This window comes from Oncorhynchus mykiss, chromosome 11 (genome assembly GCF_057628025.1).
Source record: "Oncorhynchus mykiss isolate SJ-2025 chromosome 11, ASM5762802v1, whole genome shotgun sequence".
Classification (NCBI taxonomy): Eukaryota; Metazoa; Chordata; class Actinopteri; order Salmoniformes; family Salmonidae; genus Oncorhynchus; species Oncorhynchus mykiss.
In genome coordinates, this window is record NC_143032.1 from 78,374,181 (window position 1) to 78,398,890 (window position 24,710).

At 46.1% G+C, this 24,710-nt stretch overlaps 1 protein-coding gene across 4 annotated transcripts in view; it reads left to right on the forward strand.

Annotated features, from left to right (window-relative positions):
• Positions 1 to 24,710, forward strand: part of LOC110536406 (tight junction protein 2) — a 194,578-nt gene that overhangs the window by 114,577 nt on the left and 55,291 nt on the right. For all 4 annotated transcript variants that reach the window (XM_036936386.2, XM_090191180.1, XM_036936388.2 and 1 more), the window contains exons 2-7: positions 14,803 to 14,856; positions 17,134 to 17,258; positions 17,698 to 17,800; positions 20,772 to 21,414; positions 22,946 to 23,049; positions 23,645 to 23,798. In XM_036936386.2, the coding sequence (XP_036792281.2) occupies positions 14,803 to 14,856; positions 17,134 to 17,258; positions 17,698 to 17,800; positions 20,772 to 21,414; positions 22,946 to 23,049; positions 23,645 to 23,798 (1,183 nt within the window). The remainder of the gene's footprint in view (positions 1 to 14,802; positions 14,857 to 17,133; positions 17,259 to 17,697; positions 17,801 to 20,771; positions 21,415 to 22,945; positions 23,050 to 23,644; positions 23,799 to 24,710) is intronic.

A 24,710-nucleotide genomic window follows, 5' to 3' on the forward strand; every position in this document is an offset into this window, starting at 1 on the left:
TGAATACATTCCATAAATACATTCCATAAATACATTCCATGAATACATTCCATGAATACATTCCATGAATACATTCCATGAATACATTCCATGAATACATTCCATGAATACATTTCATGAAAACATTTCATGAATGAACTTAGATGTTCCTTTAAAGACCGATTTCCAGACACACTAACTTTTCAGCAGAGAAGAGAAGATGCTCTAACTCTTCAGATTCAGCATGTGATGTCTTCTGGTGCACTTTTTACTTCCTAATATAATTGATTAAAAACCATCCTGACTGTAGACTATACGTTATGATGATGTCATCCATTTCAGAGATGACGGGAGAAGAGAAGTGCCGTATAAACCTGTCTAGTTCATGTCTGACAGGGTGGTGGAGCTATGAGCTGTTATGAATGCTTATATCAAGTCTATGACTTCTTGGGGCGAGTCTTAAGCTGCAGTTAGGATATGAGACAATATATAGCATATACAGTGCCTTGCGAAAGTATTCGGCCCCCTTGAACTTTGCGACCTTTTGCCACATTTCAGGCTTCAAACATAAAGATATAAAACTGTATTTTTTTGTGAAGAATCAACAACAAGTGGGACACAATCATGAAGTGGAACGACATTTATTGGATATTTCAAACTTTTTTAACAAATCAAAAACTGAAAAATTGGGCGTGCAAAATTATGCCATACCAAGTACACCAACATAGAAATAGGAAAACTAGAACACCCCCCTAGTGATGCCCTGACCTACAACACCATAGAGAACCAAGGGCCCTCTATGGTCAGGGAGTGACAGTAGACATTGTTAATGTTGTAAATGACTATTGTAGCTGGAAACGGATGATTTTTAATGGAATATCTACATAGGCGTACAGAGGCCCATTATCAGCAACCATCACTCCTGTGTTCCAATGACACGTTGTGTTAGCTAATCCAAGTTTATCATTTTAAAAGGCTAATTGATCATTAGAAAACCCTTTTGCAATTATGTTAGCATAGCTGAAAACTGTTGTTCTGATTAAAGAAGCAGTAAAACTGGCCTTCTTTAGACTAGTTGAGTATCTGGAGCATCAGCGTTTGTGGATTTGATTACAGGATCAAAATGGTCAGAAATAAAGAACTTTCTTCTGAAACTCGTCAGTCTATTCTTGTTCTGAGAAATGAAGGCTATTCCATTCGAGAAATTGCCAAGAAACTGAAGATCTTGTACAATGCTGTGTACTACTCGCTTCACAGAACAATGCAAACTGGCCCTAACCAGAATAGAAAGAGGAGTGGGAGGCCCCGGTGCACAACTGAGCAAGAGGACAAGTACATTAGAGTGTCTAGTTTGAGAAACAGATGCTTCACAAGTCCTCAACTGGCAGCTTCATTAAATAGTACCCACAAAACACCAGTCTCAACGTCAACAGTCAAGAGGCGACTCCAGGATGTCTTCTAGGCAGCTGCCGACCAAAAGCCTGCGACTTGTCTTAATCAATCAGTGTGATTTTGTTTCACTGAATCTCCGTCTGTATATTTGATTAGGCTAATTGATCTCTGGCTGGATGTGGTATAGCTCATCTATCACTGAACAGAAACATTTAGCATGCTATCATGTAGCCTAAATCAAGTGTTTATCTATCACTGAACAGAAACATTTAGCATGCTATCATGTAGCCTAACTAAAGTGTTTATCTATCACTGAACAGAAACATTTAGCATGCTATCATGTAGCCTAACTAAAGTGTTTATCACTGAACAGAAACATTTAGCATGCTATCATGTAGCCTAACTAAAGTGTTTATCTATCACTGAACAGAAACATTTAGCATGCTATCATGTAGCCTAACTAAAGTGTTTATCACTGAACAGAAACATTTAGCATGCTATCATGTAGCCTAACTAAAGTGTTTATCTATCACTGAACAGAAACATTTAGCATGCTATCATGTAGCCTAACTAAAGTGTTTATCACTGAACAGAAACATTTAGCATGCTATCATGTAGCCTAACTAAAGTGTTTATCACTGAACAGAAACATTTAGCATGCTATCATGTAGCCTAACTAAAGTGTTTATCTATCACTGAACAGAAACATTTAGCATGCTATCATGTAGCCTAACTAAAGTGTTTATCACTGAACAGAAACATTTAGCATGCTATCATGTAGCCTAACTAAAGTGTTTATCTATCACTGAACAGAAACATTTAGCATGCTATCATGTAGCCTAACTAAAGTGTTTATCACTGAACAGAAACATTTAGCATGCTATCATGTAGCCTAACTAAAGTGTTTATCTATCACTGAACAGAAACATTTAGCATGCTATCATGTAGCCTAACTAAAGTGTTTATCACTGAACAGAAACATTTAGCATGCTATCATGTAGCCTAACTAAAGTGTTTATCACTGAACAGAAACATTTAGCATGCTATCATGTAGCCTAACTAAAGTGTTTATCTATCACTGAACAGAAACATTTAGCATGCTATCATGTAGCCTAACTAAAGTGTTTATCACTGAACAGAAACATTTAGCATGCTATCATGTAGCCTAACTAAAGTGTGTTATTTGGCTCTTGATTCATGTATAGGCCTTATAATCTATCCACCATCGAGCTGTTCAGCTCATCCTGTTTTATCTAATGTAACTTACTTCAATATGATAATCAATCATTCATTCATGTCGTTACACAGCAAGTCATTTAAGCGTTTAAATACAACCAAGCATTTTATTTTGAAAACAAATGAATGTAGCATTGAATAATTAAACAATAGGCCTAAATAAATAACTAGATTTTCTGTAAAACATCCATGTGAATAACCGCTCAAAAGCCCTGTGTTTTGAATGTATGTTTTATTCTGAAATGATCATTTGTATCATTTATGGGTCTTTTTTTTCGATAGTTTAAAAGGTCCAACAAGGCACTTCAGCAGGACAGTCATATTTTGTTAGTATGTATCAGCGTTAACAGATGCCACTGAAATATGGGCTACTCCTGATTCATTGATCATCATTCACTTCAGCTTATTCGTATCGCAATTTGGAAAATTTCAATGATCAGAAAAATGTGTTTTATGGCGACAAATTTCTTTGGCCCGACCAATACTGTAATCCTGGCGCTGCTAGTGTCTGTTTCTTCTGCTGAGAGGAATCAGTAGTAAAAGGTACCCAGACATTCCGTTTTTTGTTTCTTAACAAGACAAGCCAGAAACCCGTCGATATGACCGGGCCCCATCGGGTTCGGGCAACCCAGTGTCCTTCAGCTAGGATCAGTTTACAACCAGTAGAGATTAAAGAGAGGCAAGAAGGCTGCAGCAAAACACATAATGTCATGCACACAACAAAACACTACACAACAATACACACATCTACACAACAATACAATACAAATCTACACAACAATACAAATACACAAAACACAACAATACAATAAAAATCTACACAACAATACAATACAATACACACATCACAACACAACAATACAATAAAAATCTACACAACAATACAATACAGTCATTCATGAGGACACACAATTAGTATTGTGTGTGTGTGTGTGTGTGAATTTAGGGCAGCATTGTATTAGGATTACGTAAAACTGGAGGGAGCCAGCGAATTGGGATAATTTGATGTTTCCTGAGAGAGAGAGAGAGAGAGAGGGAGAGGGGGAGAGAGTGAGGGGAGAGGGGATAATTACTTGACACATTGGAAAGAATTAACAAAAAAACTGAGCGAACTAGAATGCTATTTGGCCCTACACAGAGAGTACACAGCGACAGAATACCTGACAACTGTGACTGACCCAAAATTAGGAAAAGCTATGTACAGACTCAGTGAGCATAGCCTTGCTATTGAGAGAGGCCTCCGTAGGCAAACCTGGCTCTCAAGAGAAGATGTGCTCACTGCCCACAAAATGAGGTGGAAACTGAGCTGCACTTCCTAACCTCCTTCCAAATGCATACATATTAAAGACACATACATATTAGAGACACATATTTCCCTCAGATCACACAGACCCACAAAGAATTTGAGGTGAAATATCATAACAAGATGTGAGACCTGTTTCCAAGGCAACCAGTGGAACACAAACAACCCATTTGGATCTGTTTATTCACATTGTCTTACAACACTTACACATCCAGTAGTAGAACATTTGAAATGTCTAGATAAAAAAATAAAAAACGTTTTGAGTTTAATGTCTACTTGTTCATTTCCCTTTTTGTTTATTGTCTATTTCACTGGCTTTGCCAATGCAAATATATGTTTCCCATGCCGAGAGAGAGAGACAGAGAGAGACAGAGAGAGACAGAGAGAGAGACAGAGAGAGAGACAGAGAGAGAGAGACAGAGAGAGGGAGAGAGAGAGAGAGAGAGGGAGAGAGAGAGAGAGACAGAGAGAGGGACAGAGACAGAGAGAGAGACAGAGAGGGAGAGAGGGAGAGAGAGGTAGAGAGAGAGGTAGAGAGAGAGGTAGGGAGAGAGAGACAGAGAGAGAGAGACAGAGAGAGAGAGACAGAGAGAGAGAGACAGAGACAGAGAGAGAGAGAGAGGGAGAAAGAGAGACAGAGAGAGAGAGACAGAGAGAGACAGAGAGAGAAGGAGATGTGTATGTGTGATGTTTACTGTTAATTTGTATTGTTTATTTCACTTTATATATTCACTTTATATATTATCTACCTCACTTGCTTTGGCAATGTTAACACGTTTCCCATGCCAATAAAGCCCTTGAATTGAATTGAATTGAATTGAGAGAGAGAGAGAGAGAGAGAGAGACAGAGAGCGAGAGAGAGAAAGACAGAGCAAGAGAGAGAGAGTGAGACGAGAGAGAGAGAGAGACAGAGAGAGACAGAGAGAGAAAGACAGAGAGAGACAGAGAGAGAAAGACAGAGAGAGAGAAAGACAGAGAGAGAGAGAGAGAGAGAAAGACAGAGAGAGAGAGAGAGAGAAAGACAGAGCAAGAGAGAGAGAAAGACAGAGAGAGAGAAAGACAGAGAGAGAGAGAGGTGAAGGAGGGAAAGGAGAGCTTTGCGGGAGTGGGAGGGAGGACGTGTCGGACGGATGAGAGACCCTGACTCCCGTCCCGACCGCCGCCCACATGGCTCGTATTGTGTAGCGAAGCGGTTGACAGCTCTCCGCAGGAAGTGGGTTCACACTCAGGACTCTGCGGGGAGGAGGGGGAGGAAGCGTGAGTTGTGTTTATTTTTAGTTGCCCCTGGGTCGACTAATCTGTTGTGCCACGCCAGCTTAATGGGATTGAGCTGTCTCCAGTAGGCATAGGACTGTAGGACCGACCGGAGGGCTGCTCGCTGGGTTCTCTGCTGCGTCTCACCGCACCATGGCGTCAGGGTCTGAACCAAACCAGCCTCGTCTGGTACCATACAAGCAGAGCACTGAGCCAGACATGACTCGGACGTAGCCGAGCTGAGCCATGGATAAGAAACGACAGCGGGTGTCGATGAGATGAGCGATGAATCTGGACTGCCTGCAGTTGGGGGACTGGTGTTCGGCAGCACGGGGAAGTCCACGGCTGCACCACACGGAGGAGGGCCAGGGTGGAGGGTACCGGGACCAGGGCCGGTGGAGGGCAGCAGGGTGGAGGGTACCGGGACCAGGGCCGGTGGAGGGCAGCAGGGTGGAGGGTACCGGGACCAGGGCCGGTGGAGGGCAGCAGGGTTGCCGAGTAAAGCTGGACCCAGGCTGGAGGGGCCTCTCCTGGGAGGACCGTGGCTCAACCCAGAGGAATTGAGAAGCACCGTGGTGGTGCTCTACACCCTCGCTGGAAACACCTGCTTCCTCCGACTGGTAGAAGGAGAGAGATGATCACTCACCTCTTTAGAGGACCAAGTCTCTCCCTCTTTCCCTCTCTCCATGCTCCCTCTCTCCATGCTCTACCTCTCTCCCTCTCTCCGTCTCTCCATGCTCTCTCTCCATGCTCTCCCTCTCTACCTCTCTCCCTCTCTCCGTCTCTCCATGCTCTCTGTCTCCATGCTCTCCCTCTCTACCTCTCTCCGTCTCTCCATGCTCTCTCTTTCTACCTCTCTCCATGCTCTCCCTCTCTACCTCTCTCCCTCTCCCCATGCTCTCTCTCTCCATGCTCTTTCTCTCCATGCTCTCCCTCTCTACATCTCTCCCTCTCTACCTCTCTCCATGCTCTCCCTCTCTCCATGCTCTCCCTCTCTCTCTCTCTCCATGCTCTCTCTCTCCATGCTCTCCCTCTCTACATCTCTCCCTCTCTACCTCTCTCCATGCTCTCCCTCTCTCATGCTCTCCCTCTCTCCATGCTCTCCTTCTCTCCCTCTCTACCTCTCTCCATGCTCTCTCTCTCCATGCTCTCCCTCTCTCCATGCTCTCCCTCTCTCCATGCTCTCTCTCTCCATGCTCTCTCTCTCTACATCTCTCCCTCTCTACCTCTCTCCATGCTCTCCCTCTCTCCATGCTCCCTCTCTCCATGCTCTCCTTCTCTCCCTCTCTACCTCTCTCCATGCTCTCTCTCTCTCCATGCTCTCCCTCTCTCCATGCTCTCCCTCTCTCCATGCTCTCCCTCTCTCCATGCTCTCTCTCTCCATGCTCTCTCTCCATGCTCTCCCTCTCTCCATGCTCTCTCTCTCCATGCTCTCCTTCTCTCCATGCTCTCTCTCCATGCTCTCTCTCTCCATGCTCTCTCTCCATGCTCTCCCTCTCTCCATGCTCTCTCTCTCCATGCTCTCCCTCTCTCCATGCTCTCCCTCTCTCCATGCTCTCCCTCTCTCCATGCTCTCTCTCTCCATGCTCTCTCTCTCTAGGTTGTAGACTAGTTGTTTGGTTGTAGACTAGTTGTTTGGTTGTAGACTAGTTGTTTGGTTGTAGACTAGTTGTTTGGTTGTAGACTAGTTGTTTGGTTGTAGACTAGTTGTTTGGTTGTAGACTAGTTATGTTAAGTTGCGTATCAGGGAAAGTTGTGTCCCGGCAGCTAGCTACACCGTGGTTGAAAAGTGTGCTGCTCCTAGAGGCAGTTGTCCTAAGAAACACTTTTTACTTATTTTAATTAGCTGATGAATGATAGAGACTCATTGCTCCCAGAGATCTCAGTCAGTGTGTGTATGTGTGTGGTGTTTGTGTGTGTGTGTGATGAGAAGATCTCCCACTCCATCTCTCCTGCTAGCAGAGTGGGTGAGGAGTTTTGCATCATTTGGAGGTTGGTGGCATTTTGCTGTGTGATTTGCACGACAGTCTGTGGACAGATGAGTGGGCAGGATAGATTCCGGGTGGATAGGAGGAAGCAATGTGTCAGGGCAGTCCATCCTGTGGGTCAAGTGGGCCAGATAGGAACAGATAGAGATATGTCCTCATTCCGTTCACACTGGACACAGGAGATAGCAGAGAGGATAGTAGCCAGGGGGAGACAGGAGATAGCAGAGAGGATAGTAGCCAGGGGGAGACAGGAGATAGTAGAGAGGATACTACTCAGGGGGAGACAGGAGATAGCAGAGAGGATAGTAGCCAGGGGGAGACAGGAGATAGCAGAGAGGATAGTAGCCAGGGGGAGACACGAGATAGCAGAGAGGATAGTAGCCAGGGGGAGACAGGAGATAGCAGAGAGGATACTACTCAGGGGGAGACAGGAGATAGCAGAGAGGATGCTACTTAGGGGGAGACAGGAGATAGTAGAGAGGATACTACTCAGGGGGAGACAGGAGATAGTAGAGAGGATAGTAGCCAGGGGGAGACAGGAGATAGCAGAGAGGATAGTAGCCAGGGGGAGACAGGAGATAGCAGAGAGGATAGTAGCCAGGGGGAGACAGGAGATAGCAGAGAGGATAGTAGCCAGGGGGAGACAGGAGATAGCAGAGAGGATACTACTCATGGGAAGACAGGATATAGCAGAGAGGATAGTAGCCAGGAGGAGACAGGAGATAGCAAAGAGGATAGTAGCCAGGGGGAGACAGGAGATAGCAGAGAGGATACTACTCAGGGGGAGACAGGAGATAGCAGAGAGGATAGTAGCCAGGGTTGCAGGATAGCTCGGACAGGTATATATATGTCTGTGGCTGTTGGTTTGTGTGTGTATGTGCATTTTCGTCCATGTGTGCATTTGTGCATTTGCATATGTGCCCGTATGGTGTGGGAGATATGAGCGTGTCAGATCAGAAGTGTGTGTGTGTGTTTTCTTGTCTTAAATAAGACCAGCATGTCTGTCCTCATGGGAGAGCGATCTCCTCTTGCTGAGATGTCTGAAGTACAGCACTAGACACTGCATGGCATACACACACACACACACACACACACACACACACACACACACACACACACACACAGCCAGAGCTCATATAGAAGACACTCAGCTCAGTTCTAAGAAGGATACAGTATAATCTACTCCCAGTAATACCAGAAACTAAACTACCACCTGTACCATCTGGCTGGCTGACTGGCTGGCTGACTGGCTGACTGACTGGCTGACTGACTGGCTGACTGACTGGCTGACTGGCTGGCTGGCTGGCTGGCTGGCTGGCTGGCTGGCTGGCTGGTTGGCTGGCTGGCTGGCTGGCTGGCTGGCTGGCTGGCTGGCTGGATGACTGGCTGGCTGGCTGGCTGACTGGCTGGCTGGCTGGCTGGATGACTGGCTGGCTGGCTGGATGACTGGCTGGCTGGATGACTGGCTGGTTGGCTGACTGGCTGGCTGATACCCAGACCCTCGCCATTCTGCTTCGCTCGAACCCAGACCCTCGCCATTGTCTCCTCTCTGTCCCCTCTCTAATGTCCCCTCCCTAATGTCTCCTGCCTGCCTGCTTCCATCAGTGTCATCAGCCTCCTACTAGTGGACTGGCTGGGGGTCTGTAGAACCAAGGGTTTGCTGTACATTGCAATGTGTTGTTAGGCTATGCACGGTATGGCACACACACACATGAATACTGAAGGGTGAGAGAGGGAGTGGGTTGTAGAGAGACAGAGAGAGAGGGAGGTGGGACACTGAAGGGTGAGAGAGGGAGTGGGTTGTAGAGAGACAGAGAGAGAGGGAGGTGGGACACTGAAGGGTGAGAGAGGGAGTGGGTTATAGAGAGACAGAGAGAGAGGGAGGTGGGACACTGAAGGGTGAGAGAGGGAGTGGGTTATAGAGAGACAGAGAGAGAGGGAGGTGGGACACTGAAGGGTGAGAGAGGGAGTGGGTTATAGAGAGACAGAGAGAGAGGGAGGTGGGACACTGAAGGGTGAGAGAGGGAGTGGGTTATAGAGAGACAGAGAGAGAGGGAGGTGGGACACTGAAGGGTGAGAGAGGGAGTGGGTTATAGAGAGACAGAGAGAGAGGGAGGTGGGACACTGAAGGGTGAGAGAGGGAGTAAATTATAGAGAGACAGAGAGAGGAAGGTGGGACACTGAAGGGTGAGAGAGGGAGTGGGTTATAGAGAGACAGAGAGAGAGGGAGGTGGGACACTGAAGGGTGAGAGAGGGAGTGGGTTATAGAGAGACAGAGAGAGGAAGGTGGGACACTGAAGGGTGAGAGAGGGAGTGGGTTATATGTGGGAATGTTTGGCCCGTGTACTGTCGATCTGTTGTGGTGTGTAAATGTTTTGTGTTGTGATGCAGCCTGCCTCTCTCTAATCTCCAGTACAGGGATTATAATCTGAGCCTAGTTGAGGGACCCCGGGTAGAACCATGCAGACTGACTGTCTGTCTCTTCAGGACGGCAGGTAGCCTAGTGGTTAGAGCGTTGGGCCAGTAACCGAAAGGTTGCTGGCTTGAATCCCCAAGCTGACAAGGTCAAAATCTGTCATTCTGCCCCTGAACAAGGCCGTTAACCCACCGTTCCCCGGGTGCTGTGGCTGTTGATTAAAGCAGCACTCCTGCACCTCTCTGATTCAGAGGGGTTAAATGTGGAAGACACATTTCAGTTGAAGGCATTCTGTTGTACAACTGACTAGGTACCCCCCTTTCTGTTGTACAACTGACTAGGTATCCCCCTTTCTGTTGTACAACTGACTAAGTATCCCCCTTTCTGTTGTATAACTGACTAAGTATCCCCCTTTCTGTTGTACAACTGACTAGGTATCCCCCTTTCCTTTCTGTTGTACAACTGACTAGGTATCCCCCTTTCTGTTGTACAACTGACTAAGTATCCCCCTTTCTGTTGTACAACTGACTAGGTATCCCCCTTTCTGTTGTACAACTGACTAGGTATCCCCCTTTCTGTTGTACAACTGACTAGGTATCCCCCTTTCTGTTGTACAACTGACTAGGTATCCCCCTTTCTGTTGTACAACTGACTAGGTATCCCCCTTTCTGTTGTATAACTGACTAAGTATCCCCCTTTCTGTTGTACAACTGACTAGGTATCCCCCTTTCTGTTGTACAACTGACTAGGTATCCCCCTTTCTGTTGTACAACTGACTAAGTATCCCCCTTTCTGTTGTATAACTGACTAGGTATCCCCCTTTCCTTTCTGTTGTACAACTGACTAGGTATCCCCCTTTCTGTTGTATAACTGACTAGGTATCCCCCTTTCTGTTGTACAACTGACTAGGTATCCCCCTTTCCTTTCTGTTGTACAACTGACTAGGTATCCCCCTTTCTGTTGTACAACTGACTAGGTATCCCCCTTTCTGTTGTACAACTGACTAGGTATCCCCCTTTCTGTTGTACAACTGACTAGGTATCCCCCTTTCCTTTCTGTTGTATAACTGACTAGGTATCCCCCTTTCTGTTGTATAACTGACTAGGTATCCCCCTTTCTGTTGTTCAACTGACTAGGTATCCCCCTTTCCTTTCTGTTGTACAACTGACTAGGTATCCCCCTTTCCTTTCTGTTGTATAACTGACTAGGTATCCCCCTTTCCTTTCTGTTGTATAACTGACTAGGTATCCCCCTTTCCTTTCTGTTGTACAACTGACTAGGTATCCCCCTTTCTGTTGTACAACTGACTAGGTATCCCCCTTTCTGTTGTATAACTGACTAGGTACCCCCCTTTCTGTTGTATAACTGACTAGGTATCCCCCTTTCTGTTGTACAACTGACTAGGTATCCCCCTTTCCTTTCTGTTGTACAACTGACTAGGTATCCCCCTTTCTGTTGTATAACTGACTAGGTATCCCCCTTTCTGTTGTACAACTGACTAGGTATCCCCCTTTCTGTTGTACAACTGACTAGGTATCCCCCTTTCTGTTGTACAACTGACTAGGTATCCTCCTTTCCTTTCTGTTGTACAACTGACTAGGTATCCCCCTTTCCTGTCTGTTGTATAACTGACTAGGTATCCCCCTTTCCTTTCTGTTGTACAACTGACTAGGTATCCCCCTTTCTGTTGTACAACTGACTAGGTATCCCCCTTTCTGTTGTATAACTGACTAGGTATCCCCCTTTCTGTTGTACAACTGACTAGGTATCCCCCTTTCTGTTGTATAACTGACTAGGTATCCCCCTTTCTGTTGTATAACTGACTAAGTATCCCCCTTTCTGTTGTACAACTGACTAGGTATCCCCCTTTCTGTTGTATAACTGACTAGGTATCCCCCTTTCCTTTCTGTTGTACAACTGACTAGGTATCCCCCTTTCTGTTGTACAACTGACTAGGTATCCTCCTTTCTGTTGTATAACTGACTAGGTATCCTCCTTTCTGTTGTACAACTGACTAGGTATCCCCCTTTCCTTTCTGTTGTACAACTGACTAGGTATCCCCCTTTCTGTTGTACAACTGACCAGGTATCCCCCTTTCTGTTGTACAACTGACTAGGTATCCCCCTTTCCTTTCTGTTGTACAACTGACTAGGTATCCCCCTTTCTGTTGTATAACTGACTAGGTATCCCCCTTTCCTTTCTGTTGTACAACTGACTAGGTATCCCCCTTTCCTTTCTGTTGTATAACTGACTAGGTATCCCCCTTTCCTTTCTGTTGTATAATTGACTAGGTATCCCCCTTTCCTTTCTGTTGTACAACTGACTAGGTATCCCCCTTTCCTTTCTGTTGTACAACTGACTAGGTATCCCCCTTTCCTTCAGGACCTAGCTGCTGTCTCATAGCTACTAGTCCGTCTGTGCCCCGTACAGCACCAATGTTATACAATACCATGGCACTGCTGAATTTAAATGGATAGTTCATCTTCACAAAATCACTTGAATTCCTCATTGCTTTTGATGTTGTCTGAGAACAGACTGAGAGAACACTTTGTTTAGTTTCTCTTTAAAAAACTAATTTCACAAAGTTCCCTTCACACAGTGAAATGTATTATATTTATTTTACCTTTATTTTACTAGGCAAGCCAGTCTAGAACAAATTCTTTTTTTCAATGACGGCCTAGGAACAGTGGGTTAACTGCCTTGTTCAGGGGCAGAACTATAGATTTTTACCTCTGGGGTAAAACATTTTAGCTCGGGGGATTTAATCTTGCAACCTTTCGGTTACTAGTCCAACGCTCTAACCACTAGGCTACCTGCTGCCCCACTGAGTGGTTAGTGAATAACAAACCGTGGTCAATAGATCTCAATGTGACCGATGGGATTTCACAGCGTTGTAGAAGCCAACTGACTAAAATATGAACATGTTGTTGTTTTGGACTGTGGACTGTGGAGGTTTGGTCTGATTCAGCCTGGGTGGACTGTGGAGGTTGGTTCTGATTCAGCCTGGGTGGACTGTGGAGGTTGGTTCTGATTCAGCCTGGGTGGACTGTGGAGGTTGGTTCTGATTCAGCCTGGGTGGACTGTGGAGGTTTGGTCTGATTCAGCCTGGGTGGACTGTGGAGGTTGGTTCTGATTCAGCCTGGGTGGACTGTGGAGGTTAGGTCTGATTCAGCCTGGGTGGACTGTGGAGGTTGGGTCTGATTCAGCCTGGGTGGACTGTGGAGGTTGGTTCTGATTCAGCCTGGGTGGACTGTGGAGATTGGTTCTGATTCAGCCTGGGTGGACTGTGGAGGTTTGGTCTGATTCAGCCTGGGTGGACTGTGGAGGTTGGTTCTGATTCAGCCTGGGTGGACTGTGGAGGTTAGGTCTGATTCAGCCTGGGTGGACTGTGGAGGTTGGGTCTGATTCAGCCTGGTGGACTGTGGAGGTTGGTTCTGATTCAGCCTGGGTGGACTGTGGAGGTTAGGTCTGATTCAGCCTGGGTGGACTGTGGAGGTTGGGTCTGATTCAGCCTGGGTGGACTGTGGAGGTTGGTTCTGATTCAGCCTGGTGGACTGTGGAGGTTGGTTCCCATGATCCCAGAAAACAGGCTCTATATCCCACGGTCAGAGAGGACGCTCTGTGTGTGTGTGTGTGTGTGTGTGTGTGTGTGTGTGTGTGTGTCCGTGCAAAGGCAGGTCAGTCTCCCCTGCTGAGTAAATGACCAAACTATTGATCGGGATGTGTGTCTGTTTCCACGGTATCCTGGAGCGCTGTGTGTTTGCGACTAGATACTCCCATTCCATTGTCCTATTTTTGGGGCTGTGTTTTGGACCAGGCTGACATTTTGTTTCGTAGCAGTTTAACTATGGCGTGTATTCCTCTCCACATCCATGTATTTATCATAGAAACAAGAAAATAAGTGTCCTTCCCATGTCATTTCCATGACTGCATCTCTGTGGCTGATGTAGCTTGTATACGTGGGTCATTCCGTGTGAAAAAGGGACAGGAATGTCCGTGGATGGGTTTTTCTTTCTCTCCAGTTTGCAGAAAGAAAGACATTTATTAAAATATACATTGTCATGCAAATACACATCATGGTCATTTTGTATCTGAATGTGGCAGTAGTGTGATGATGTGTTACTGTTGCTTCGTCCCTTCCTTCATGTACCCAGTGTTAAGATGTCATGTATCCTGTGTTTTTAAAGTAGTGTTCACTAACCCAGTGTGTTACAGTAGTGTTCACTAACCCAGTGTGTTAATATAGTAGTGTTCACTAACCCAGTGTGTTACAGTAGTGTTCACTAACCCAGTGTGTTAATTTTATTTTACCTTTATTTAACCAGGCAAGTCAGTTAAGAACAAATTCTTATTTTCAATGACGGCCTGGGAACAGTGGGTTAACTGCCTGTTCAGGGGCAGAACGACACCAGTGTGTTAATACAGTAGTGTTCACTAACCCAGTGTGTTAATACAGTAGTGTTCACTAACCCAGTGTGTTAATACAGTAGTGTTCACTAACCCAGTGTGTTAATATAGTAGTGTTCACTAACCCAGTGTGTTAATACAGTAGTGTTCACTAACCCAGTGTGTTAATACAGTAGTGTTCACTAAACCAGTGTGTTAATATGGTAGTGTTCACTAACCCAGTGTGTTAATACAGTAGTGTTCACTAACCCAGTGTGTTAATACAGTAGTGTTCACTAACCCAGTGTGTTAATACAGTAGTGTTCACTAACCCAGTGTGTTAATATAGTAGTGTTCACTAACCCAGTGTGTTAATATAGTAGTGTTCACTAACCCAGTGTGTTAATATGGTAGTGTTCACTAACCCAGTGTGTTAATACAGTAGTGTTCACTAACCCAGTGTGTTAATACAGTAGTGTTCACTAACCCAGTGTGTTAATACAGTAGTGTTCACTAACCCAGTGTGTTAATACAGTAGTGTTCACTAAACCAGTGTGTTAATACAGTAGTGTTCACTAACCCAGTGTGTTAATATAGTAGTGTTCACTAACCCAGTGTGTTAATATAGTAGTGTTCACTAACCCAGTGTGTTAATACAGTAGTGTTCACTAACCCAGTGTGTTAATACAGTAGTGTTCACTAAACCAGTGTGTTAATACAGTAGTGTTCACTAACCCAGTGTGTTAATACAGTAGTGTTCACTAAACCAGTGTGTTAATACAGTAGTGTTCACTAACCCAGTGTGTTAATACAGTAGTGTTCACTAAACCTGTGTTTTCTCTCCACAGAGCTCAGGAATGGAGGAGACTGTTTGGGAGCAGCACACTGTGAACCTACAAAGGGTGAGTTGACCTTTACCGTTTATTTGTATTTGACCAGGAGCCTCCGCTCTCTCCGTAGTGGAGGGTCAGACTGTGTTGTAGTTTACTGAAGCTCTGTGACCGAATCCATCTTATCTCCCATGCAGACAGACAGACAGACAGACAGACAGACAGACATCTCTCTCTTTCTCTCACCCCCTCGCTCACTTTCTCTCTCTCTGTCTCTCTTTCTCTCTATCTCTCTCTTTCCCTCTCTCTATCTCTCTCTCTCTATCTCTCTCTTTCCCTCTATATATCTCTCTCTTTCCCTCTCTCTCTATCTCTCTCTTTCCCTCTCTCTCTCTCTTTCCCTCTATCTCTATCTCTCGATTTCCCTCTCTCTCTATCTCTCTCTCTCTCTCTCTCTCTTTCCCTCTCTCTCTATCTCTCTCTTTCCCTCTCTCTCTCTCTCTCTATCTCTATCTCTCCCTCTCTATCTCTCTCTTTCCCTCTCTCTCTATCTCTCTCTTTCCCTCTCTCTATCTCTCTCTTTCCCACTCTCTCTATCTCTCTCTTTCCCTCTCTCTCTATCTCTATCTCTCTATCTCTATCTCTCTCTTTCCCTCTCTCTATCTCTCTCTTTCCCTCTCTCTCTCTCTCTTTACCTCTCCCTCTTTCTCCCTCTCTCTTTCTCCCTCCGTCTCTTTCCCTCTCTCTCTTTCTCCATCCATCTCTTTCTTTCCCTCTCCTGCTTTCTCCCTCCATCTCTTTCCCTCTCCATCTTTCTCCCTCCCTCCATCTCTTTCTCTCTCCATCTTTCTCCCTCCCTCCATCTCTTTCCCTCTCCATCTTTCTCCCTCCCTCCATCTCTTTCCCTCTCCATCTTTCTCCCTCCATCTCTTTCCCTCTCCATCTTTCTCCCTCCATCTCTTTCCCTCTCCATCTTTCTCCCTCCATCTCTTTCCCTCTCCATCTTTCTCCCTCCATCTCTTTCCCTCTCCATCTTTCTCCCTCCATCTCTTTCCCTCTCCCTCTTTCTCCCTCCATCTCTTTATTTCTCCCTCCATCTCTTTCTCACTCTCTCTATCTCTCTCTCCTCCTGTACCTGTGAGTTGAAAGAGAGCATTAGACATTGGAAACTCCCCCCTCCCACCAACCATTCTCATCCCGTCTCTCCCATCTATATGGTTGTAGTCAACCCGTTAACCCATCCAGTGATACCCTGTCTACCTGTCTCTCTACCTGTCTCTCTACCAGTCTACCTGTCTCTCTACCTGTCTCTCTACCTGTCTCTCTACTCGTCTACCAGTCTCTCTACCAGTCTACCTGTCTCTCTACCTGTCTCTCTACTCGTCTACCAGTCTCTCTACCAGTCTCTCTACCAGTCTCTCTACCTGTCTCTCTACCTGTCTCTCTACCAGTCTACCTGTCTCTCTACCTGTCTCTCTACCAGTCTACCTGTCTCTCTACCAGTCTCTCTACCAGTCTACCTGTCTCTCTACCAGTCTCTCTACCTGTCTCTCTACTCGTCTACCAGTCTCTCTACCAGTCTCTCTACCTGTCTCTCTACCAGTCTCTCTACCTGTCTCTCTACCTGTCTCTCTACCTGTCTCTCTACCAGTCTCTCTACCTGTCTCTCTACCTGTCTCTCTACCAGTCTCTCTACCTGTCTCTCTACCTGTCTACCTGTTTCTCTACCTGTCTCTCTACCAGTCTACCTGTCTCTCTACCTGTCTCTCTACCTGTCTACCTGTCTGGCTACCTGTCTGGCTACCTGTCTCTCTACCTGGCTACCTGTCTCTCTACCTGTCTCTACCTGTCTCTCTACCTGTCTCTCTACCTATCTCTCTACCTGGCTACATGTCTCTCTACCTGTCTCTCTACCTATCTCTCTACCTAGCTACATGTCTCTCTACCTGGCTACCTGCCTCTCTACCTGTCTCTCTACCTGGCTACCTGTCTACCTGTCTGGCTACCTGTCTCTCTACCTGGCTACCTGTCTCGCTACCTGTCTCTCTACCTGTCTCTCTACCTGTCTCTCTACCTGGCTACCTGTCTCTCTACCTGGCTACCTGTCTCTCTACCTGTCTCTCTACCTGGCTACCTGTCTCTCTACCTCTCTCTACCTGTTTCTCTACCTGTCTCTCTACCTGTCTCTCTACCTGTTTCTCTACCTGTCTCTCTACCTGGCTACCTGTCTCTGTACTTGTTTGTCTGAACTTCCTTCTCCGTTTCAATGCTGTATGTTTTTATTTGCCCAACCCTCAACTAAACTCTCTCTCTCTCTGTGTCCATCTCTCTCCTCCCTCCTTCCTCTAGGACTCCAAGATGGGGTTTGGTATTGCTGTGTCGGGGGGACGGGACAACCCCAACGTGGATAACGGAGAGATGTCAATCATCGTGTCAGACGTCCTACAGGGTGGACCAGCCGACGGACTCCTGTTGTATGCTACACCACTTCCTCTTACATCATCAACTAACTAAACCTCACTGAGTTTTTTCAAAACTTTAATGCTGTTATTAATTAATGGATTTTTTGTCGAATATGTCAGGAAGTCAGTTAAGGGGATACCGTCATTGTGGTTGCTGGTACCGGAAGCCATCGGGTCTCATTTCAATAGTGTGAAGTCACTTCCTGGTCTCTTGTCCTTCATCTGCACTGATCTAAAAAAATAAAAACTATATGGTTAATCAATATAGTTGACATCGTCTGGGAAAAGACTTTCATCTACGCAGATGAATGAAAAGAGACCAGGATATAGGAAGCTACTTTTGCCTATAGAAATGCAGCTAGGCTGTTCCAGGAATGATGACGTTCTGATGTACTCTTTCATGTGTGTTTTGTTGTTCTATGTTAACGTTACGTTGTGTTCTCTCCTCCAGTGAGAAAGATCGTGTGATCCAGGTCAACTCCATCCTCATGGACAACGTGCCTCATTCCTTCGCTGTGCAGCAGTTACGCAAATGTGGGAAGACCGCCAAGATAGTGAGTATCAGTGTGCATAGTGTGTTGATGTTGTTAGCAGCTAGCTGAAATGTTAAAAAGTAGTCAAGATGGTGAGTACCATATATGATAGAATATGTTAGGCCGTAAGGACATTGACAATATGACAATCTATTCAACATATGAAGACAGGGATGGCATAGCCTTGACATTCATCCTGCTGTAGCTGCTAGCTTAGCCACGACAGACAGACAGACAGACAGACAGACAGACAGGAGACATTGTAGCAGCTAGTTGTAACATTGTGACAGTGAATCACCTAAAGCACCATGCAGTACTACCTTCTGAGCTGTTTAACACTGTCAGTCCACGGAGCTGTCTAACACTGTCAGTCCACGGTGCTGTTTAACACTGTCAGTCCACGGTGCTGTCTAACACTGTCAGTCCACGGAGCTGTCTAACACTGTCAGTCCACGGTGCTGTTTAACACTGTCAGTCCACGGTGCTGTCTAACACTGTCAGTCCACGGTGCTGTTTAACACTGTCAGTCCACGGAGCTGTCTAACACTGTCAGTCCACGGTGCTGTTTAACACTGTCATTCCACGGTGCTGTTTAACACTGTCAGTCCACGGTGCTGTTTAACACTGTCAGTCCACGGTGCTGTTTAACACTGTCAGTCCACGGTGCTGTTTAACACTGTCATTCCACGGTGCTGTTTAACACTGTCAGTCCACGGTGCTGTTTAACACTGTCAGTCCACGGTGCTGTTTAACACTGTCAGTCCACGGTGCTGTTTAACACTGTCATTCCACGGTGCTGTTTAACACTGTCAGTCCACGGTGCTGTTTAACACTGTCAGTCCACGGTGCTGTTTAACACTGTCAGTCCACGGTGCTGTTTAACACTGTCAGTCCACGGAGCTGTCTAACACTGTCAGTCCACGGTGCTGTTTAACACTGTCATTCCACGGTGCTGTTTAACACTGTCAGTCCACGGTGCTGTTTAACACTGTCAGTCCACGGTGCTGTTTAACACTGTCAGTCCACGGAGCTGTCTAACACTGTCAGTCCACGGAGTTGTCTAACACTGTCAGTCCACGGTGCTGTTTAACACTGTCAGTCCACGGTGCTGTTTAACACTGTCAGTCCACGGTGCTGTTTAACACTGTCAGTCCGCGGTGCTGTTTAACACTGTCAGTCCACGGAGCTGTCTAACACTGTCAGTCCGCGGTGCTGTTTAACACTGTCAGTCCACGGAGCTGTCTAACACTGTCAGTCCACGGTGCTGTTTAACACTGTCAGTCCACGGTGCTGTTTAACACTGTCAGTCCACGGTGCTGTTTAACACTGTCAGTCCACGGTGCTGTTTAACACTGTCAGTCCACGGAGCTGTTTAACACTGTCATTCCACTGTGCTGTTTAACACTGTCAGTCCACGGAGCTGTTTAACACTGTCAGTCCACGGAGCTGTTTAACACTGTCAGTCCACGGAGCTGTTTAACACTGTCAGTCCACGGAGCTGTTTAACACTGTCAGTCCACGGAGCTGTTTAACTTCTTATGGGCAGCTGGGAGAGTAGCGTCCCACCTGGCCAACATCCAGTGAAATTGCAGAGCGCAAAAGTCAACCTACAGAATTATAAATATTTGACTTTCATAAAATCATTACAGCTGTATTACAGCTTAACTTCCTGTTAATCGCTGAGTCAGATTCAAAATGGCTTTATGGCGAAAGCACACCATGCGATTATCTGAGGACAGCGCCCCGCATACAAAAGCATGAAAAACATATTTCAACCAGGCAGGTATGCCACAAAAGTCAGAAATAGCGATATAATTAATGCCTTACCTTTGATGATCTTCTTCTGTTGGCACTCCAAAAGGTCCCAGATACATCAAAAATTGTCATTTTGTTCAATAATGTCCTTCTTTATATCCATAAAAACTCCGTTTAGCTGGCGATCCTCAGTCAATAATCCCCCCAGTTTCCCTCCATCAAAATGCATACAAATGAATCCCAAACGTTACTAATAAACTTTTCCAAACAAGTCAAACAACGTTTATAATCAAACCTTAGGTACCCTAATACGTAAATAAATGATCCAATTTAAGACGGAGAATCGTTATTGTCTTTACCGGAGAAAAATACCAAAGAACGCGCTCTCATTCATGCGCTTGGAAACACTACGGCCAAAATGGGAGCCACCTAGAAAAACTACCATTTCTGGCTCATTTTTCCAAAAACCAGCATGAAACTCTTTATAAAGACTGTTGACATCTAGTGGAAGCCCTAGGAACTGCACTCTGGGAGGATTTCACCTGATAATAAAAGTGATAGCCATTGAAAACAGTGGTAGGCAGAATTTTTTTTGGGGGGGGTGGTTTGTCCTCGGGGTTTTGCCTGCCATATCAGTTCTGTTATACTCACAGACATAGTTTTAAAAACTTTAGAGTGTTTTCTATCCAAATCTACTTATAATATGCATATCGTAGCTTCTGGGCCTGAGTAGCAGGCAGTTTACTTTGGGAACTCTTTTCATCCGGACGTGAAAATACCGCCCCCTATCCAAGAGAGGTTAACACTGTCACATCTTTAATACTGCATAGCCCAAAATAACCCTACTGCCCCGCTCTCGCTCCCGGCTCTCTCTCTCTCTCTGTGTGTGTGTGTGTGTGTGTGTGTGTGTGTCTGTGTCTGTGTCTGTGTCTGTGTCTGTGTCTGTGTATGTGTATGTGTCTGTGTCTGTGTCTCTGTGTGTGTGTCTGTGTCTGTGTCTGTGTCTGTGTCTGTGTCTGTGTCTGTAGTGTGTAGTGTCTGGTGTGTAGTGTCTGTGTCTGTGTCTGTGTCTGTGTCTGTGTCTGTGTGTTAGTCTCTTGGGTGTTTTGTTGCACATGTTATCTTCTGTGATCCTTTCCATCAAAATGCAGCATTGTTCCAGGCCTGAGCTCTCTGCATAGCAATACAAAGTGTAATGGTTGACCCTGTCTGCCTCTCTGTGTGTGCTTCTCCTCAGACGGTGAAGAGACCTCGGAAGGTGGCTCTCCACTCCCTGAAGCACCCCCCCTCCCCCGGCGGCGAAAGTCGAGACTTCGGCACCACCCGTTACTACGATGCCGATGACAACCAGAGTGACGGGGGCTGGCAACGTGGCAACGGTGGGCCCGGTTACACCCACGAGCCTCGTGACCTCACCCCTGACAACAAGAACTACCTGGACCCCGACTACGGCAGCCGCGGTAATCGGGGGAGGAGCCGGGGGAGGAGCCAGGAGAGGGCATCGCCGAGCCCCGAGCATCGCCGCGACAACAGCAAGGGGCGGGCCTTGGACCGCGAGCCGCCCAGTCCCGAGAGGCTGCGGTATCCACGGGAACGCAGCCGGGGGAGGAGCACGGACCGGGAGAGAGGAGGAGGGGGAGGAGGGAGTCCAGATGGGAGGAGCTACGGCCGGGGCGACAGTTACGAGCGTGGAGGGGGGAGGTACGGGGATGTGGGAGGTACTGGAGGGAGGATGGTGAAGAGTAAGAGTAGAGACCAACTCCAGGAGCCTTCCTCCCCGGACCTCCCAAGAGGAGGAGGAGGCGGAGGAGGAGCTAGAGACCTGGAGCCCCTGGAGAAACCTGTTAACGTCCTGCTGGTCAAGAACAGACCCAACGAAGGTACCAGACATAGTGTACAACAGTAACTAACCCAACGAAGGTACCAGACATAGTGTACAACAGTAACTAACCCAACGAAGGTACCAGACATAGTCTACTACATTAACTAACCCAACGAAGGTACCAGACATAGTCTACTATAGTAACTAACCCAACGAAGTTACCAGACATAGTCTACTACATTAACTAACCCAACGAAGGTACCAGACATAGTCTACTATAGTAACTAACCCAACGAAGTTACCAGACATAGTCTACTACAGTAACTAACCCAACAAAGTTACCAGACAGTCTACTACAGTAACTAACCCAACGAAGTTACCAGACAATCTACTACAGTAACTAACCCAACGAAGTTACCAGACAGTCTACAACAGTAACTAACCCAACGAAGTTACCAGACAGTCTACAACAGTAACTAACCCAACGAAGGTACTAGACAGTCTACAACAGTAACTAACCCAACGAAGTTACCAGACATAGTCTACAACAGTAACTAACCCAACGAAGGTACTAGACAGTCTACTACAGTAACTAACCCAACGAAGGTACCAGACATAGTGTACAACAGTAACTAACCCAACGAAATTACTAGACAGTCTACAACAGTAACTAACCCAACGAAGGTACTAGACAGTCTACTACAGTAACTAACCCAACGAAGTTACCAGACATAGTCTACAACAGTAACTAACCCAACGAAGTTACTAGACAGTCTACAACAGTAACTAACCCAACGAAGGTACTAGACAGTCTACAACAGTAACTAACCCAACAAAGGTACTAGACAGTCTACAACAGTAACTAACCCAACGAAGGTACTAGACATAGTGTACAACAGTAACTAACCCAACGAAGGTACTAGACAGTCTACTACAGTAACTAACCCAACGAAGGTACTAGACAGTCTACTACAGTAACTAACCCAACGAAGTTACCAGACAGTCTACAACAGTAACTAACCCAACGAAGGTACTAGACAGTCTACTACAGTAACTAACCCAACGAAGTTACCAGACAGTCTACTACATTAACTAACCCAACGAAGGTACCAGACATAGTCTACTACAGTAACTAACCCAACGAAGTTACCAGACATAGTCTACAACAGTAACTAACCCAACGAAGGTACTAGACAGTCTACTACAGTAACTAACCCAACAAAGTTACCAGACAGTCTACAACAGTAACTAACCCAACGAAGGTACTAGACAGTCTACAACAGTAACTAACCCAACGAAGTTACCAGACATAGTCTACAACAGTAACTAACCCAACGAAGGTACTAGACAGTTTACAACAGTAACTAACCCAACGAAGGTAAGAAGCTGTGATCATAATGTCAGTTCCTTTACAATAAGTGTTCGACCCTTAGGAAGGGATGATGTATAAAGGACCCGGGGAGCATGTTTACTGCTTAGATTTTGTAATGCTCATTTTGTAAAGGTCAGAGGATACGGGGGTTTTAAGGTCAGGCTTGAGGTATGTTATCTGGTTGCTGCAGCTAGTCACTAACTGTGTGTCTGTCTAGAGTACGGTCTGCGTCTGGGCAGTCAGATCTTCATCAAGGAAATGACCAGTACAGGACTGGCTACCAAGGACGGAAACTTACAGGAGGGAGACATCATTCTCAAGGTCTACACACACACACAATTAATCTCTTTCTCACACTCTCACATATCTTGTCACACATCTTCACACACACACTCTCAATTTCAATGTAATTGGTCGTCATAGGCATGACTGCAAAGAAGGATGCTGCCAGATGTTTCATTTTTAATCGCTACCCCCATTCTCACACCCAAACTGTCAAATCACTACCCCATTGATTTATACTCTACTTTCTCTGTTTCTCTGTTCTTCCTCACTTTCCTCTTTCTTTTCTCCTCTCCTCTCCTCTCTCTCCTCTCTCACCTCTCTCTTCTCTCCTTTTTTCTCCTCTCCTCTCCTCTCCTCTCCTCTCCTCTCCTCTCCTCTCCTCTCCTCTTCTCTCTCCTCTTCTCTCCTATAACTCCTCTCTCCTCTCCTCTTCTCTCCTATAACTTCTCTCTTCTCTCCTCTTCTCTCCTATATATCCTCTCCTCTCCTCACTCTCCTCTTCTCTCCTATATATCCTCTCCTCTCCTCTCCTCTCTTCTCTTCTCTTCTCTTCTCTTCTCCTGTCCTCTCCTCTCCTGTCCTCTCCTCACTCTCCTCTTCTCTCTGCTTCCGATCTCCTCCCTCTCTTCAGATCAATGGGACAGTAACTGAGAACCTGTCTCTGAACGATGCAGGGAAGCTCATTGAGAAGTCTAGAGGAAAACTCCAGCTGGTCATCCAGAGAGACCGGAGACAGATCCTCATCCGTATCCCGCCCCTCGTCGACTCTGACTCCGAACCTGACGGTGAGTGACTGACTGGGGAGTGATAGGGATGACAGACATCTGTTCTGACCAATAGCAGAGCGGTATTCAGAGTGTAGAAGATGACGGACACCTGTCCTGACCAATGGCAGAGCAGTATTCACAGAATATAGTTGTTTGTGTGGGTTATATTCCCTGTAGAAAGTCCCAGAAGTTGAGTGTGTTGGTTTTCTCTGCTCCACTGACATGTCATTGATCACTGTACTAGTGTTGCGCTGTATATCGAAACTTTGGTACTTTTTGGATACTAAAACATGAAAAAACGGTTCAGTACTATACTTTAAAAAAAAAACTTTTGGTACTTCTGTACAAATGTGTCTCGTGTCATACAGATTGAGAGGATCCAGTCTGTCTAGTAATTTGTCTGAATGTTATCAAGGGGGCAGTAGTAAGCTAGCCAGGCTATGTGTCTTCTCAAGGGGGCAGTAGTAAGCTAGCCAGGCTACTTGTCTTCTTAAGGGGGCAGTAGTAAGATAGCCAGGCTACTTGTCTTCTTAAGGGGGCAGTAGTAAGCTAGCCAGGCTACGTGTCTTCTCAAGGGGGCAGTAGTAAGATAGCCAGGCTACTTGTCTTCTTAAGGGGGCAGTAGTAAGCTAGCCAGGCTACGTGTCTTCTCAAGGGGGCAGTAGTAATCTAGCCAGGCTACTTGTCTTCTCAAGGGGGCAGTAGTAAGATAGCCAGGCTACTTGTCTTCTTAAGGGGGCAGTAGTAAGCTAGCCAGGCTATGTGTCTTCTCAAGGGGGCAGTAGTAAGCTAGCCAGGCTACTTGTCTTCTCAAGGGGGCAGTAGTAAGCTAGCCAGGCTACTTGTCTTCTCAAGGGGGCAGTAGTAAGCTAGCCAGGCTACTTGTCACATGCAGCTGACACGGCGTGAGACACTTTTGAAACGTGCGAG